Below are 19,743 nucleotides of genomic sequence, written 5' to 3' on the forward strand. Positions count from 1 at the left end.
TCCGCTTGGACCCTGAGGAATTCTATAGTCTTGTTTAGCTATTTGTTAGCTACCGCTGGTTTTAAAAAGCATAAATGCTTAAAATTCAAAAGTGCAGGTTTTACTGGTGACAAATGGGAACCAAACTTTCAATAATCATAACTTACTTCCAGGCTCAAGGACTCTACTACACCTTTATGCTCCTGAACCCATGTCAAGGTGGACCAAGCACAGGAAGACAGTCTCATCCATGCACGAAACCCATTTGCCTGAACTACCCATCCACATAGAGAACACACCAACTTGTTTCCAAGCTGCCAGTTTCCCAAAACTAGGGGACACATGTGCCTCTGTGCACGAGAATCTAATTTGACATCTAGCAAACCAGATCCTAATGACCTTTATATGGTAATGAGATCTTACACGATACTGTCACGTATCACATATTAAATGATCATTTCAGTTGTCTTTTTATGGCACTGCAGCATCCTTGTTTCTGAGTCCCTTTTTCTTCTTTGCTTTCTGTCTTTCACCATCTCATCTCCCTCAGGCTAAGTGACACATCCTTCTCCTCTAAGCACCAGCTTGCTTGTTTGTCTTATAAAGACCTTCAAAGGGAAGAGGAAGAGGAAGCCTGATTGGACATGCTCACACTCTCCAACACCCTAAACAACCCTTTCCCACCCAGTGCCGCCATGCCATGCTCTATGTGTAATCCATTTAAGAGAAGTGCTGCTGCCCGCCTGGTATTGTCACACTGTCAATAGATGGTAATTCCCAGCGAACAGCCAGCTTGCACCACGCACTACCAGCACCTACAGTTGTGCCTTCTTTGGTATAATCAAGCTTCCTTCAGTTCCAAGGGATCAGAATTCTGGACACCACCATTTCCTTAGACGTTCTGAGGCATTTAGCGACAATCATAGGATGACTAAAGAGGGGTGAGTTAACCTCAATTGAGAAGTGTGAACCTAAAATCTGTGAGGAAGGAAGAACAAAAGAAAGACTGGGGAAATTGTTCTGGATGTCTGTCACAGTGTTGTTGACATATTCAGCTAAAGCAATGGTTTGCAATCTGTTTCAAGTCCCATACCACCTGAAACATTCATTCTCCAGCTGTGTGCCCCCTCTACCTCCACAGATGGCACTAGCACCACTAGGTGGTCCTGTGCAGTGACCCAGCCTCATTACCTGACCCGAAGTGACATACTGGTGACTGATGCTAGTGCCCAAAGGTTTAGCCTCCTTGGTAGCGTGTCCACCTCCCACACTGATGGGTCAAAATTCAAGTTCAGTGGTGGGCGGTGCTGACTTACTGCAGGTTAAAATAACACTGATATAGGATTGATGCTCCCATGGGCGTGAGGTGACATTTTCCAACTGTTTATCTATATTTCAGCAGATTGGGCGACACACTGGGTGCTAAATGGCCTTATTTTGTCCGACCGATGAGAGGGTCGTCAGCCTAATGTGAGCATTGCACAGTGCTACTCTGCCTCTGATTGGCTTATAATTGGTGGCCTGTCATGTGAGCTGGATCAGGATGAGAGCCAATCATTCAGACGGAAAAACAAATGGCACTGGTTTATTTTGGATGGAGAAGGAGTCTGATCCGACCACGGTTAAACTCACAAATACATGGCAATAAAACACCAACTGCCTTCAGGCTACATGCGCGAGCCCAGCATCTCACTGCAACAACCGTAGATGAGTGAGCTTAACGGCACTCTCCAAGACAACTCAAGAGATGATAACGTTTACTGTTATTAACTGTTTATACTGGATTATCTAGCCATCTCATTTATTTACTGCTCACAACGGGAGTTTTTCCTGCTCAAAGCTCTTTAACTCTCCCAGACTTATACGATCGTTGACAAAGCTGGATATTTTTTGCTTTTTGGAATAAAACAGCCCCTGATAAAGTTCAATTTAGTGGCTCACAGCTAATCTATTTGTCTTTGGTCTCAGCTCAGACTAATTGGAGCATGTCACGTTTAATTGTGAGCAGCATTTAATGGGCTTGATAAAACCTCACTGATCACTCGTTCCTGAACAAACTACATCCTGAATACTTTATGGGGTCTTAAATGTCTTCCAGTCAGCCAAGAGATATGGGTTGCGATGAAAGGGAGCTTTAGAGGAAAAATTTAAGAGACGAAAATTGTTCATCAGCCAGTGTATTTGAGGAGGGTGAAGAAATAACTACTACTGCAAGTTGTACATAGTCGATGTGTGAGGTATCTGGACATTATGATTTAAAAAATATGCAACATTTTCAATTTCTTTTAATAGGCTAAATGAATGCTAGCACACAAGTTTTCTGAAGTCCACTTGTGCTACTGCATGGTGACTGACAAGCCCACCATCCCTGTGGTGTTCAACATAAACATATGATTGCATATACTATGAGAGGGAGTGTATAAGAGAGAATCCCAACATTGTGTTTTTTCCCGAGGCAAAAGCTAGATGTTTATATTCACTGTCACAGGGAGGCAAGGAAGCCTCTTAATGTAAACTCATACAGAAGCCACGGCCAAGGCCAATTGAAGAGATGCCTTTCATATGCCTATCAAACTCCCAGCTTCATTTGATGTCGTTCCCTCTGCTGTTAGCAGGGGCTTACATCTCTTCAATATTAATGGCGCATGGTGGGAGGCACCATGGCACTTAATAGAAACATTAATTATTCAAAAGGTCTATCTTGTGGCAGGCACGTCTACTAATGTGCTAGTATGTATACAAATCAGCTCATGATGGGGGCTTTGGTGCATACAATCAAAACCAAATTTATTAATAAATTCAGCCCACCAGGGGGATGTCTGTTTCTTAAAGAAACTGTAATCACTGAGAGACGAAGGGGGTAGGGTGCGGCACAAATGAATGCAGACTTCACCGCCAATAAATAGGAGGAATATAGTTGTATCTGACATACCTGCTTGTGTGAATTGCCTTGATTAATGCAGAGTTGTTTTTGCCACAGACACTTGTGAGCGAACCTGAGTTCTGACAGCCTGCAGGGGCTCCAGCCCCCTTTTCTTCTCTTTCACTCCATTCTCTCTCGCCACCTTGGATGGCAGTTCAGTAGATCCGCTCTAACCTTTGTTCTCTCTGTTGCCTCACTTCACCCCACTCACACTCTCTTGCAGTCTGCTTGCTCTAACTGCACAAATGTCGCATCATCTATAACGCAATTTTACATAAAGAGAGTTATAGAACAACATTTCCAGGAATTATACAGTGTTTGGGATACTCTTATTTTTGTCTTTTTCCTGAATTGGTATGGGACTTTCACAGCTCTGTCGCAGCATTAACTGTAGCCAACACCTCCAGCTCTGCCTGCTGCAATAGTCAGATAAATTGCTTTTTTCCTTCAATACATAATGGATTTCTGCCTGTTCTGTAATCATGAAAGTGTCCTAGCCTTTACAGGTTCTGACAACTAACAAATACTGTACAGCGAGATTCTTGAGACTGAGATTTATCAGAAACATGTTGATGTGATACCTTGACATCTGAAATGGTTAAAGAATTGTAGAGTGTCACACAAATTACATTAACTTTTACAGGAACAAGCCGAATGGCGAATTTTGGAATGGCGATTTGTGATCTTGCCAAGTGATCAAGTGTGTATCAGTTGTTAGCTGTCAGCCACCATTAGCTTCAAGCTAAATGTTCTTGGCTAGCTCTCTCTGGGGTCAGGAGGGAAAACATCTTTGTGGGAAAACATCTTTGTGAGCTCAATACGCCTATTTGTGAGTACCTGAAAAGCAAAATACACTTTCTAGATAAAGTATGGGCTTTAATTCATATGGATGAGTCAGCAATGGTAACAGAGGAGTCAGAGATGGTAGCAAAGGAGTGGGCTGAGAAGAGGTGGAATGATTTAAATGGTTATTTCTTCATCCAGCCTCTACTCTTAACTACATACTGTATAGCAAATCAATTAACCAAGCCAGTTACTTCAGTTTTTAATTGGTTGGAGGTAGATGTGAGTATGTGGTGAGGGAATGCAAAATGAGTATATGTGGGGGCTGTGCGGTGGGTTAACCACAACGCACTGGTGCGTTACCAAGCCTAATTAAATAGTATGCCTGGCCTGACTCCTTGGTGACAGCAAACCTACCAGAATGTGGCCTGAGCAAGCAAAGGCTCACTTATGGGGGAACAAATAAGCACTTCCAGGTCGTAACCCCAGTGTTGCTCTGGTGCACAACATTTCGGCCTATCGGTCAGGTTGCTCAAGAGAGTCGGAGGAGGAAAAAATAGGACGGACACATAGAACTTATAGATCTACTGATGAAGTGGTAAAAATCAATAAAAGACAACTGAATAGCATCATGAGAACTAGTTATGTAAAAAGAGGTTGAGGTTGGTTGTTTATGACTCAATCTGAAGGTGTCAAAGTTACTTTCAAAGGGTTTGATAACCTTGTGAGAAGACAAAAGCCATTAAAATATCCAAGCAAAGATGTGTGCTGCATTGTCACAAAATCTATGGTCCTGTCTCTGTGTGTGTGTGTGTGCCTGTGTGTGAGAGAGAGAGATTGCCCTTGGAGAAACCCTTAAGGTGAAAAGAACTCTAACATGAATATGCACCTGTAAGACTACACACTAATCTACACACACACACACGTTAGGAAAAGATGAGACAAAAAGAGCTGGATATGTTGGCTTCAGGTGGGGCCAGCACCCTGTGGTGGTCCTTGAAGGTTTGATTCTTCTTGGGTCCAGAAGTAGGTACAGTAGAGTAGCACAGTTGCTTCTTGCCCAGTAACTCACAGTTCACTTCAATTGAATCTTATTGAAAAGATCATAATAAAATACAGTAATGCCAAAGGATGTTGCAAAGGTAGGAGAAACAAGGACAGAAGAACAAATAAAAAGAAAAAGAACAGACAAATTCGCCCTTTCAGTTCAAAAAATTAAGAAAAATGGTGGCTTAAACCTCTGAGGTTTAAAGGAATCATGCAAATGGATTTATGATTTTGCATTGTCATTGGACGCAGAAAAAAGGATGCCTTAATTTTGTGAGTGAATAGGCTGTCAGAGTTGGAGAATTGGAGAGTAAAGAATGTATCGAAAAAAGGTCATCATTTCCTCCGTAAAACTTGTAACTATTCATTTCATTCCATTCATTTTAACTGTATTAGATCATATTACACCTCTTGTTCCAAGAAAAATAATTTCTTCATCTCCTTTCTGTTGCCTGTTTTTAGTCTAAATTGCTTCTGTGCATCCTGAGAGATCATTACTTAAGTTGTCATTGATTATTAATCATGAACATAAGCGGGATGCATGTGTTCCCAAATTTGGGCCTTGTGCGGTGGGCACCCACAGAAGTAGCCACTCCACGCTGCACTATTTTGTGCTGCTTTGCTACAGTTGCAGTATTTCGGTTGGGTGGTCAAATTCTACATGTTTCTCTTTCGATTTTGGGAAATGTTTTGTATGTGCAGAAGCTTTTGCTTGATTATTGCACATTGATTGTAAACAGATGTGCGTGTGTAGGCAGGAAGGTCACACAGCAGATGATGGGTACTGACCTCAGTGATGCGTGGGTTGGTGCACTTGACATTCTTGCTGGACAGGTTCAGCCAGCGGGTGGTGTAGGGGTTGATGGGAGGGCAGTGGTGCCGCAGGGTACACCTTCCCTCTCCACTGCACCAACCGCACTGGAACTTCCTGTCTGCCTTCAGACACATGCCACAACTGTCCCGCTGAGCTGCACACTTGTACAGATGCACTGTGGCGCAAACAAAAATTGCACCAAGTGAAATACAAGTTTTGTTTTTTTATCTCCATGTTTCATCAAAACATACACAGACAGCAGCTCTGCAGAAAGTCTAACTCTCACATTGGCTATCCCTTTATTTTTCTACGCTCCAAAAATGTGCAGATAGAATTTGAAAGCAGAGAGAGATTAGAGAAAAGTGTAGTCCTCCCTCATGTATGGATGTCTTGAGTTGGCCAGCATGTATTGACTGTAGCATCACTTCTTCTCACCTTGGATATTCTCTGGGTTATCAATAATGAAGTTGCCATTCCACACCACTGAGAAATCCACAGGCAGCTCACTGATTTTCATTCCTTCGTACAAGTACTGCAAACCAAGGTTGGCGATAGAGGGGGTAAAACAGAGATGGGAGGGGGATGGAAGAGAGACAAAAAGAGAAGAGGGTTTCAATTTGAATCACCATGAATCCTTGTAGATACAGCAGTATGTTCTTCCAATATTACCCCGACGTTACATCACCCCATCATCAGAGAGTTGACAAAGTGAGAAACCATGAGAAATGGGACAGCTGGGCAGAAGCACGAGTTTCCCTTCTGGCCTTTACAGATGCTGTCCTTAGCTGCCTCCCGTGCCCTTACTTCCAGCCTGACTTTCATTGTAGAAGTGTGTGTGTGTGTGTGTGTGTGTGTGTGCGCGCACGATAGAAAGAGAGGGGGAGAGGGAGATGGAGAGAGAGAAAGAGGGATAGGGAGAGGGAGAGAGAGACAGAATGACAGCCAGTGAAGTAAAATGTGTATTATGTGGTTCCTCTGGGAATATACTGCAGAAGTCAGAGCATGATTGACTAGAGGGCAGAGCTACACTGCAGTCTTCTCCACTGTGATTCATTGGCATCTATTGTGTCTTTACTGACTAAATGACACAAACACAAACACACACACACACACACACACATACACACCTCTACAATGAAAGTCAGAAAGAAAGTTGTTTTCTTTAGATCTGCAACACGTGTCATCATCAATGTATCTTTCTACTGTGTACACAAATAAATTGTAAATAAAATTAAAAATCCAACATGCAAGCACAAACACGTGAACACACACACACACACACACTCAGACACCCTTGTACTGATGTCTTAGTGAGGACATTTATTGACCCTCATCATTACGCATTCCCTAACCTCTTCCTCTCACGTCAACGCTGTCTCTGCCAGCAACCTTTTCACTCATTCTTCAGTGAGAATAATTTGTGCTATGATCATAAAACTTAACATATCAAAATGAAGATCGAAGCTGATATTTTTATTGAAATTGTTTTTCACCCAAGGGCAGCATGGTCGTGCAGTGGTCAGCACTGTTGCCTCACAGCAAGAAGGTTCCGGTTCGAGTCCCGGGTTGGGAACAGGATTTCTCTGTGTGGAGTCTCCATGTTCTCCCTGTTCCTGCGTGGGTTCTCTCTGGTACTCCAGCTTCCTCCCACAGTCCAAAGACATCAAGAGAGGACGAGGCTGATTGATACTCTAAATTGACCGTAGGTGTGGCTGTGAGTGTGAATGGTTGTCTGTCTCTATGTGTTGGGCCTGTGATGGACTGGTGACCTGTCCAGGGTGAACCCCGCCTCTCACCCAAAAGCTGCTGGGATAGGCTCCACCCCCCCATGACCCTTAACAGGATGAGCGGAAGAAAATGGATGGATGGATGGTTTTCACCCATTCTTTTCTTCAGTCATCACGAGAATGAGGGCTGGTTTCTTCATATCAACAGACCACCAGCACATCCATCCTCCTATTCTGCCCAACAAGAGTGCTTTTTAGTCAGCCTGATGCGGTGCCTCAGGCCCTGCGGAGAACCATAATATCCATCCGTCTGCAGCATCTTTGCTTTTTTTGACCTAAACCTGGACCTTCAGTACTCTTAAAAATGTTTTTTTTTTAAAAGCTGGAAGCTAGGTGCAATATAACGCCCTCTAACTGTGGATAGTGTCAGCACAGATTACCAGAAATCCTCTTCAGTGGAGGGGGTAGGGCTAACCGTAATCCTGACTCTAAACCTAACCCTAACCATAACCAAATTCTAACCCTGATCCTAAATTGAGTCTTCACATTCCAACTGCACCCTCCCACCACACACACACACACACACACACACACACACACACACACACACACACACACACACACACACACACACACACACACACAGCCCATCAGTCTGTCACCAAACTTACCGAACTGTTCTGGCACTGCACGCTGGAGCTGTTGAAGCGCAGGGCGGTGACTCGGTGGCTGACCCCCTGGATGTGGAGGACACACTCGTAGCCTCGCTGGCCAGACTGAGGCTGTGGCAGGTTCTTGGCCTTCAGGGTGATGGGCTTCACCTCTCCTGCTGGGATCAGAATTTCCTCAGAGCGCACCAGCTGGGGACAGTCCTAGAGGAAACAGCGGTGCCAAGAAGACATACACACACACACACACACACACACAAAAAAAGGCAAAATGAGAGGCACTGGAGCTCTACACGGGAGCGATGAATAAGATATATAATAAGTGCTCTTAAAGTGGAGATTGGCATTTAAGCTAGAACTTGACTACAGTGTCCTTTGACAGCTCTGATAAGATATCTGAGTGTTGAACAACTCATTATCTAGAGAGTTTTGAAACTACTTAGTTGGGAGAGACTGAGTGGGTTGCAGTACATGACAAATTTAAGTTGGTTCTTTTTCCAAGGTAATTTTGGTGCAAATGCAAAAATAGAATTTGGGCAAATAATCTTTGTGGTCCCTGCTGATCTGTATGTGTCGTTGATAATCAAATGAACAGTTAAACAAACACTAATCCTTTAATTGTGTGTGCAGAGAAGTAAAAACCCACATAAGAGCCACCAGAAGCAAATACATGTGCACAGCCAGATACACAATAAGGCCAACACACACCTCATTTCTGCTGCACATGACGATCTTGGTCAGAGGGAGCCAGAGTCTTTCTACAGACATGCCAAGCTCAATAACTCCAGAGATAATAGAATGTTAATTGCTTGTGCAGAGAACAAGAGCTCCGAATGAGAAACAAAAATTTGGAAATAGAAGAGCTTTGATGGCTGTCTTTCTGAAGAAATGCCCCGCGGCTGACACAGAGCGTGAACACGGAGCAGGATGCGAGCAGAAGGAAACAGAGTGAGGCAATACGCACAGGAGAGGAAGGAAGAGGAAAAGACGGGGAAGAAAAAGAAAGTTGTGCTTGTTTCTTATTTGCATGTGTGTTTTTGGATGTGTGTGTGAGTCTGTGATCCCACTAACCTCTGAAGCGTTGACTCGTCCCTCCTGGAAAGAACAGCTGGAGGGGTCATGGGTACACAAGTTGCGGTACTTGCACCAGTGGCAGCGGAAGGCACTGTTCACACATGACAGACACCTGCATTGACGCACATACGCACATGCACACACACAGACACACAGACACAGTGAGAGAGTCAGGAGAAAGCTGCAGAGTCAAGGAGGGGCACTGAGATTGCCAAATTGGCCCAAGTGCCACATAGGAAATGAGTTCAGATCCTGAGAGGGCACCTGCTGTTGTTGTGCCCTTGTGGTTGGCATGGTACCCACTGCTTCCTGAGCCAAGTTCTCCCCACATATATTTTCTGCTGCGATATATTAAGGCTACGTGTTAGCCCTCATAACCACAATCAGATGAAGACAAAGAGAGTGACAGAGAGCGAACGACAGAGTGGAGGAACGTTGAGTAATGAGGACGAATAAGACACTAGCGCGGCTTGATCCTGCAATTACCATTAGCCCTGCATTGTTAAAGTGCTGCTGTAATTACCAGCTGTTAGGTGTGTGATTGTGGAAGAGCATTTCTGCATCTACAATAAGTGTGCATGTGTGTATGTGTGTAACAATAGGGGCAAAGGGCGTGCAGCCAGTGGCGGCAAAGGTGTTGAGATCCATTACTAAAGCAAAACACTGAGATGAACAAAGTAATAGTTCTGCATTCATACTTTATTGTAAGAGCAAAGACATATTTAGATCATAAAAAAGTATTTATAACAGTTAGTTTTTGTGGTACTACCGATCTTGATAAATACCCTGTAGGAGTGTGACAGAATATCAGTATCATTAGATTTCCTACTTTATCCAGTAGTATCTTGTACCACCGTTCAAACCCAATGAAGGAGACAGAGAAGCGCAAATAAATTATATCTTGTGCTTTTTATATTTCAGGAGCGTTTTTCCTTCTGCATTTACATATTGTAACATACGGTAAACTAATTATCTGGCAATATACTGATTCTTGCACAATCTCTGTATCATGGTACTGTCATTATCATGGGCAAAGTATCATAGTAGTAGTAATACATGAAAGCATTTGAGTTTTTAAAGCAACTGTACATGCTTGTTAGATAAATTTACTGTAAATTTACCACTTAATAGGATATGAACTTTCAAGTTGTAAAACTCTCCAATAAACATCTACAAATGTAATGTGCAACAGAAGTATTATATATATATATATATACATATACATATATATATACATATACACACACATACATATATATATACATATACACACATACATATATATACATACACACATATATACACACACACACACATATATCTATCTATCTATCTATCTATCTATATATATACACACACACACATATATATATATACACACACACACATATATACACACACACACACACACACATATATATATACATACATATACATATATACACACACACACACACACATATATATATATATATATATACATACATATACATATACACACACACACACACACACACACATATACATACATATATATATATATATATATATATATATATATATATATATATATATATATATATATATATATATATATATATATATATATATATATATATATATATATATAAAATATATGAAATGTAGAGGATGGACATGAAAAGAGGAAGAGTGAATATTCTGACACTATGAGGCCTTACAGTCCTTATATGTTTGCAGAGCAAAGACGACCGAGCGGTAATGTGATGTGATGCCATTTACTCCTCTATGCATTCATGAACAGTTGTTAGGAGGCTCGTGTTGTCTTGCTCGGCTTTACCTCGCTCTATCTGTCCTTGAAATGAGTGTTGAGTTATGCATACTTGCTTATTGTGAAATATTCATTGGTGCAAAAGCATGGCTTGGATCTCTGGCGAGCACACTAATTCAGAAGAATAGGGGCTGATTCACCTTCAGGCAAATATAGTATGCATGTAAGAGGGAAACAAAAGGGAGAGCACAAGTTGGCAACAGATTGTGTGAGACACGGCGCATGCCCTTTTCAAGAGTGCACATCTCTCTTTGTGTGTGTGTTCAACGACGTGCACAAATATGTTTGTCGTTGCCGATTAACCAAGTTGATGTGAGAGCTGGTAATTGCTTTCTGTGCCACTCAGACATGGTTTTCAGACAGCAGACAGCCATATAAAGCTATAGGGCGAGCTAAGTGTGTGTGTGAGAGAAAGAGAGAGAGGAAGAGAGGGCTGAATAACACAGCCTGAATTTATTTTGCATAGGCTACATTTTGTTTTGATGTTGAAGGGATAGTGGAAGGATAATTTGACATGATATGGATTCTTGAACTCCTGTTAGCATCAGCGCTGTGATATACTCTGCTGCTCTCCATTTAGCAATACTTCCAAAGCAACAAGGACTTCTGATCTCATACAAACAGAACCTGCCACAGTGGATTGAAGCAAGCAATTGCAAATGCGCCACAGACACTGATGGGTCCGATATAGGGATTCAAGTCGAAATCACTCAACGTGGGACAGTCACTGCATGAAAGCTGGCATGAAATCCCTACTGAGGACCTTTTAGGCTGAGAGCAGGCCATTTATTCTTGTAGAAGGCAGCTTCATTAGCACGATACCCCAGACACGTTGTGTTTCAGAATTCAGGGTGGAGCCAGTGATCAGTTTGGGGCAGCGCTTATTTTTTAAGTGAATGTTGGAAATATCTTAGAAGACAAATACGTGAACGGAATGCATTTCCATCCCCTGGTGTGGGACGAATACACTAGATTACATGTATTTTGGTCAGATGATTGTTGAGTACCGTGCAGGCAACACTATGTGAGGCTGTAAAAAAAAAAAACAAGCAGAAGAGGAAATGGTCATCATGGCCGTCTAAAGCCATGGACCAAAGAATATAAGGATCTTGAGGAATTATTTTAACTCTGGCAAGTTGTAATTGTTCCTTTGTACCAGCTAGTACTGAGCATGATGCTTATCGATTGCTGATGACTACGTTTGTCCAGGAGGAAGCTGGTAGAGGGAACAGCTGGTCAACTTATTTGGGGTTTCCATCTTTGCGCAATTACCATCCATCCATTCTCTTTACCGATTATCCTGGGGAGGGTCGTGGAGGGGCTGGAGCCTCCCCAGCGCTCAGCCGCTGCATTTGAATCCAGAACTTTCTTGCTTAATTGTCTGGTGAGCTCAGGTGAGGATTTTGTCATTTTTTAACGTAATACATCAACGACGGCGTCATAATACCCTTGACTGAGCTTCGACAGATACTCACAGCTGGTGCACACTGCAGTTGTAAAACTTGACCTCCGTGCTAATGAGCATCTGACCCGTTTCCTTAGAGTTGAGCCTCAGATCGACACCTGACCAATCTGAAAGAGGAGACAAGAGAAGATTATCAGTGTGCAGAACATCCGTGTGCTTTTACAGGGCCGCTCTGTTATTTCCAAGTTGTGAGCAGTAAACGTAATTAGATCTTATCCTTATAAGTTTTTGCATTTATGTGCAAGAGAAGTTTTAACAAGTAAGACAGCATTTATCGCATTGTATTATATGCAAGCCAAATTCAAATGAGTAATACTTGTGAATATGTAAGCAATATAATTTTTGCTGAACAGAGTTCTGGCTGTGCTTCTGTTCTCTGTATTCATGTGGGGGGGAGGATAAGAGGCTGTTTTACTGAGTCCATAAATATGCGTGTGTGTTTGTGTGCGTGTGTGTGTGTGTAGAACAGCCTGAATTTCAGTTGACATTCAGTGTGTAGGAGGCTTAAATGACCCTCTGTGCCCTGTTCTCTCCACAGCACCTGTTGGGAATCAGGCTCTTGTTTCACACAAGAGTGTAGAACAGTCAGGCTGGGCTCACTGCTGACTTCCACTACTGCACATTTGTCTCGCAGGATCCTCTAAAGAAAGTGGTGCACACACAACTCTCCTCTAGGATATGGTTTTCCTTTGTGGAAAACAATAACTGGCTTTGTGAATGCCAGCTATTTTCTTTAATTTCAAGCAAAGCATCTCAGTGCATCATTATCACATTCTTTAACATGACTCTCATTTCATCCAGTGTCTCTTCTGGTCATCATCTCTGGACAATGGATACTCCTGAGCAGATAAATGGGCCAGCACGGGGAAATAGGATAGGAACGGGTTATTGCTGGTCAAGAGGAGCTGGCCACAGAGGAGTGAACGTGCTGTAAAAATGGAGGCGTAACCAGCTGCCAGAAGCACAGTGAAAGAGAAATGAGGAATAGGAAAAGTAGGAGAAAGGCAAGATTGATGGGGATAGAGGGTAAGGATGGATAGATGGATGCCTAGATGGAAGGAGAGAGGATTTACAGGGGGGATTGGCTGACATTTACCTGGGGGAGAACATTCATATTAGTGCCTGATGCAGCACTCCCTGTGGGAGCTCTGGGCAAACAGGGCTGTCATTTACTCACGGGGAGGAGGGTTACCAAACCCCCAAAACACACAGTCATTTCCTCACACTGCACATTATATATTATTCAGGATGTTTGGTTTTGTCACCCTGCAGCCATCTTGGCTTGCAAACACAGGTATTTACTGTCAAACAACAGGTGTTAGTATTCATAATGATATAGGGGTGCAAATAAATGAATGCAACATCTGCTGTTGTGCATCGATGGACGTATTCTGGGGGAATGCTTGAAAGGTCATGAGATTTCTATGAATAGTGTATTAGAAGCGATTAGCATATCTTTATTCCTGGACCTGAAAGTTGATATTCTATGCAACATTTTCTTAGCTGAAGTAAAAATGGCTGCTAAGAACCTCTAACCTTTTATGATGTACAATTAATTATCAAAATGTATTATTATGCATAACTTGGCAGTATGTATTTACCAGGCAGCCCTTTTCTTAGAAGGAGAGCAGACCAGCTCCCAGCGGCTCTGCCAGAACACTAATCCTCCATATCAACTTCCCCGTCGTCCCCTCAACTGAATCCTCCCACGACTGATGGAGTCTGCATGTTAGACCTTTGCCTATTAGCCTAATCTGAGGGCAGTATGTGGGGGGCTGTAGCTCGGCCACAGGCCAGGAGACCTAAATCTTACCCTCCATCTGCTCTAATGGAGCCCGGCCTTGTGTGTACCACACTTCACAGCTAGACAACTGATCCTGGATCAGAGGGGGCTTGTTTTGTAGACGGCACCTTTGTAAAGGAGACGTACTAAATCAATAAAGATGTTGAGGAGTGAGTGCAAGTGAACGGTGAGAATAGCTGAGTGCACCATGAATGGAAGAAAAGAGGGTGTGATTCTGTGCTCATCACTTTGTGTTTACTGGGTGATGGATGATGATGATGGTGTGTGTCGGCGGGGCGTATCTACCTTGGTCGGTGGGAATGAGGGGGACATCCTTAGCAGCAGGAGACACACACAAGATCTGGTTGCCATTGACCTGCCCCTCCACCTCTGTCAGATTGCCGAAGGAGCAGGTGATTCCTGCAGAAAGGTCTGGAACGTCGCTCACCTTCACCAGCAGCTGCACACAACAACAACAACAACAACAACATGTTTATGATGTGCCAAATCTTGTTTTCCACAGCTGTTCAAAGAACATGAATTAAAATGGTCAGCAGGTCCTGCTTTTCTTACTCCCCTCACAACATTAACACAAGTGGCAGTCATTAAGAAGCAGCTGTATTTAATATCTTCAGTAAAAATGTCACCGTGAAACATGTTCAACTTATCTTATTAGACTGTTTGTTTTTGCCAGTTTTGTAAATTAACCTCTTGGTAATGTCATGCAGTTGTGAAAAAGAGAAGCAGTGCAATGGAGAACACAACATCTTTTATACTATTAAAAGAAGAAAGGAGACCCAAGGAGCTGGTCTCAGCGCCATTCAGAGTCAACTGAACATGCTGCCTCTCAGAGTGAGATCAAATAAAACATGATCTAACCACCATCAATACAGAATTGCTTTACACGCACTTTGTCTGGGACAGCAGGTACTGTCTTGCTGCCACTGTCTCGTGCCGTTTTACTGCCAAAACCAGAACAAAACTTAAGGAGCTCCATGTAGGATGTTTTTGATGAGTGAGAGCAGAATGCTCTCTCTGTGTCTGCTGCCTGCTGTAGCAACTTTGGCTGTGAACGCTCCATCATTCTATCATCCTTTTTCTTCAGAGTTTATTTATGTTTGGTATTGGTCCTCTCCATATTAAAAATGAAGTGCAGAAGAACCTGAGCCAGTACAACTGCCTGCTGCACACTGCTGATGTAATGCGCATCCAGTTTATTTACAACAATACAACAAAATTGTTCTCCATTCGACACTTTGACCCCCAGTTCAGGAAGCTGTTCTGACTGTGTGCCACTCGGTCCCGACATCCATTGTGAACCTCTTGTAAACTTGTACTTACTCGTTCTTCAAAAGACTTTAATGTTGTGTGAGAAGAAGCTGGTACAAGGGAACACTTCAGGAGTAAATCCATTTGTTATTTCGCCAGCTGTCAACATATTAAGCAGCTGGAAAAAATGTCAAATTCTATTTGCCATTCCCTTTTTTTCTATTGTTCATAAGGAGAGTAAATCCATAAAACCAACCAAAAACTCCCCACACCGTGCAGCCTAAATGCATTAAGCCACACGCATGCAGATGCACGTTGAGATGTTTGAAGTAATTCTCTGGAGAGCAGTGACACCAGGGCTGGAGCATTCAGCTGCTCTGCCTATAAATAAATGTATTCTGCACGCAGGGTGTGTGATCTCGCTCTCTAGCCAAAAGAGGCAGCCGGGATAATTATCACCATGGCATTTCACAGCCTTGTTCCATTAGCTGTTATTTTTGGGCCATACCGTTTGAAGTTTCTCTTTGTTTTATCTGCCTCTCACTAAACACCGCAGGGCTACTGGGACGGGCAAGGCAGCTGAGCAGCTTAACTGTAGGCCTTTCAAGAGATGCTGACTGTCTCCGTAGCTGACTACACTTCCTCCCTCGTTAGCCGACTCTGGATGATTTTTTTTTTCCAGCTGAGGACCTCTCATGTTCTCCTGTATTACCTTCACTACGTTTGGGTTGCTTCAATCGGAGGTGTGTCAGAGAGATCCTTGATTACAGCAATCATAATAATCAATGGCTTTTGTTCAATGTGGAATTCCCTGAGTAACCTCTCACATTAATTAGCTCTCATCCTTCTGCCAAGACACACACGTGTAGCTAAACACACACAATTTGTTCACAAATACACACACGGCTGTGAGGCTGCTACAGAAAGCAAGCTTGTCTCTGAGTGTTAAGCCTTTGTGTTCCCCTGTTCTCCCTGATGATGATGTTGGTGGTGGTGGATGTTTTCGGAGCATGGCAGAAAAGATCAGCCTAATTGGTAGCAGAGTTGTAGAAAAGGTAATCTGATTGTTTTCTCCGTTGCTGCCTGTGAGGGAAGCTGCGTTGTCATGGAGATAGCCATCGGCCCCTGTGAAATTTGGGGAATGTGTGAGTTTTGTTGGGGTTTGTTTGTGGACAGTTTGATGAGATGACCTTGTTGCTGGTGTAGCTGACACAGAGACAGAACTGCTAACATGCTGTCAGACTGTTGCTGGTAGGCTGGCGGACAGGGATGGTCCACTGAGGGCGAGTTAGAGGGTGAGAGAACGTTTAGCTGGATTTAATGATGTTGACTAGATTAAAGGGTCATCTGACCCACCAAAATACAGATTGCTGATATACAATGTGAAAGAGACGTGTTCCTTCAACGCATTACTGAGCTCAGCATTTTTTTGTTTTGTCTTACCGAGATGTAAAAATACCCATCTGAAACACAGCAAAGCAGCATATTCTGCCTCAAACTTTGGTTGTATTTTTTATTCAAGCATTTCAATGTGTAATCAAAACCTTACAATTCCTGGAATATCCACGGCACATCTTTCTGACCCGTTACTCTTGCTCTGCGTGCTGCACGTATTCTGAGGTTTATGAGGGGATTTTAAGCTCTCCTGCTATTCACGTCACCAACATTACTGTATGAGCTGCTCTGCATGTACTATTTTGATCACTTTGATTGATCCCTTTTTAATGTGGAAAGAACAACTCAGTGTGCTGCTCTCCTCCCCTACACTGCTTCTGATACGATGAGACATATCGATGAGAAATATTTCTCCTAAAAAATATTGAGTCAGTATTTGTAAAAATATACAGCTGTAAATTAAAAACAAATCCTCCAAACAGCTCAGTAGCTCTGAGTCAGTGCATTTTTTTCAGTTTACACCCACAGCCTCACCTAATGTGTCTCAAATAATTGACAATCTCTTAAACTGAATTAAACAAAATGCAGCTGTAAACACAATTCAAAATGTTATTTGCATGTCCAAAACGAAGCAGATAAATTTGTATGGGATGGAAAAATACAAAACTTTTTGGATAAACTAACATTTTAACTGTGTGGGCATGTAAAGAGCTTGATTGTATATGTGTGTGTGTGTGTGTGTGTATGTGTGTGTGTGTGTGTGTCCCAATATAATCATGTGCAGCATTCACCCCAAAGTTGGAACAGCAAAACTGTTCAGTAATGCTGAAGAAATACTGCACTGTACTCAGCTGCACTTCGACAACTTTAACACCTACACACCCACCTACACTAACATGTCTTGGCACACATATTGACTACTTTGTACCAAGTGAGCATATGCACGCTCCAACACCCACGTAGAGCTCTTATGAACCTTCCCAACTAATGTTTATGCATCAACCACAATCAAGACTAGGCGGGCTGCTATGCCGGATCATTTAAAATGTTTTGCTTCCGTACGTGGGAGGGGGATATGTAGATGAGAGAAAATCCTCCATTTTAATGTCCAAGAGGTGTTTGAGTTTGCAGGTTTTACAGTGTGTGTGTGTGTGTGTGTGTGTGTGTGTGTATGTATAAACTTACAGGTACGCTGGGTTCAGACACTGCAATGCTGTCTGGGTACACAGTAGCCTTCACACACTGGTTGAGAGCGGCGGCGAAACGATACGGCTCATCTGCACGCTCACAGCGGTTCCTCTGGGAGCAGCTGAGAAGGAAGGTCAAAGGTTACTGATGATTTCTTCTCAACAGGAAATGCAAACCAAGCATCACAGCAATTATATCAAAAATTAAAGTGGCCCCCATTAATTAACAGACAACAAGAGAAATGAGCTAAAAAAAACAAACAAACATATTAGGTTAGAAAATTAAAGAATACAGTTAAAAGTGAAAGACATTAATAAAAGCATCAATCTTACACTTTTATTTGGGCACGAGACAACATATTGCCTGTGTTGCAATGGAACGGAAAGACGAGAACAGACTGACAATTTCAACTTCAACCTTCCCTCCCTTCAAACACTAAGAGTAAAAATTAGCTGAGAAGTGGGTTATTGAAACCTACTGAAACAACAAAAGGAACCAGCAGCGTTGCTGTGAGGAGGAAATAAAACTGTGTCCCAGCTTACTGGTGGTAGTAAGTTCCTCTTAGCTCCAAACACGGTACATACAGATGTACGGATGCTTCATTTTACCAGGCAGCTACTATTAAAGCTGTCAACAAAGAGTTACATTCAAATGTCTTAAACAAAATGGAAGACAAAAAGAGAAATATCTTATCCAACCAGGTCATTTAAATAATTAAATTAAAGTCTAAATTGCAAGGATGGCTTGGAAAAAAGGCAAGAGCTTCTTGAGAAAAGGAGGCAGGGACTAAAAGTGGTTATAAGACAACAATAAGTTAAGACAGACCGTCTCAAACACAGAAACAACTAACTTCACTCATATCGTAAGCCGTAGAGACACAAACTGTTGAAATGAATCAGTGTCACGTCTCATTTGTTTCTCCTTTTGTGGACATAATACGCAAACAAAAGGACTGAAATCAATGCAAAGCTCTGCTTTATAGAGGAAATGATCACTACATTTTTGACAGCTCAACTAAAGGCTATGTGAACACATGAATGGGCAAAAAAATACCAGCAGTTACATTAGCTCATTCTCAGGTGTTTGCTCGGTATCCATGTGTCTGTAATGGTTGTTTGTTAGCCTGTAAATGGGGCTCCAGAGAACAGTTACATAGAAAAAGGATTTGCTATTTCCAGTTTTTCTTGTTTTTTTAAGAGCAGATGGCATCGTGAGAACATATTGTGACACAGTTTTGCTGCTTCAAAAAAACACATCAATTACAAAATAGCTCATCCAGAATAATGTGTAGGAAATTCAAGTAGCTATAAAACTTTTGCAAACTTCTAAATTGTGTCTCACAGAAAGCACTGCTTTCAAAATACAACACAGAAATGAAGTGGCGGGAGCCGGTGGGTGTCTTCATAAAGCATATTAGCATAAATGACAAAGCCAGAGCGATAACACACATGCCTCAATCACTCCCCAAACTTAGGGATGTAACGAGTGCAAATTACACACCATTCACTCATAAGAGATCTCAATGGTCAGACTGTGTATCAAGTACCAGACGACGCCCCCACAATCCACCACATCCCTCATTAAAACTCTGCCGCCGCCTCCCCCTCCCCCTCCTCCTTATTAAAGCTGTATGCTTGCTCTCCTCCATTCCACCAAGGCTCTCTATCCTCATCCAACCCAGCAGTCTAAGTGTCTGGCTAACTGGCTGTCTGGTCACAGCAGCTCTAATTGGACTCCGATGGGTCAGCCGCTGTCCATAGTGCTGATGAGCCACTACAAGCCCTGCCCACTCTCCCCTGGCTGCTGACGTGCTCTCCC

General features: G+C 42.6%; 1 protein-coding gene across 2 annotated transcripts in view; it reads right to left on the minus strand.

Annotated features, from left to right (window-relative positions):
* Positions 1-19,743, minus strand: part of plxna2 (plexin A2) — a 195,209-nt gene that overhangs the window by 58,162 nt on the left and 117,304 nt on the right. For both annotated transcript variants that reach the window (XM_086213282.1, XM_086213283.1), the window contains exons 6-12: positions 17,923-18,046; positions 14,380-14,533; positions 12,301-12,397; positions 9,013-9,127; positions 7,945-8,145; positions 5,982-6,078; positions 5,522-5,721 (exon numbers count right to left, since the gene is read on the minus strand). In XM_086213282.1, coding sequence (XP_086069408.1) covers positions 5,522-5,721; positions 5,982-6,078; positions 7,945-8,145; positions 9,013-9,127; positions 12,301-12,397; positions 14,380-14,533; positions 17,923-18,046 — 988 coding nt within the window. The remainder of the gene's footprint in view (positions 1-5,521; positions 5,722-5,981; positions 6,079-7,944; positions 8,146-9,012; positions 9,128-12,300; positions 12,398-14,379; positions 14,534-17,922; positions 18,047-19,743) is intronic.

Source organism: Aulostomus chinensis, chromosome 9 (assembly GCF_037954235.1).
Source record: "Aulostomus chinensis isolate RoL2024-O1b breed Wild chromosome 9, RoL_Achi_v1.0, whole genome shotgun sequence".
NCBI lineage: Eukaryota > Metazoa > Chordata > Actinopteri > Syngnathiformes > Aulostomidae > Aulostomus > Aulostomus chinensis.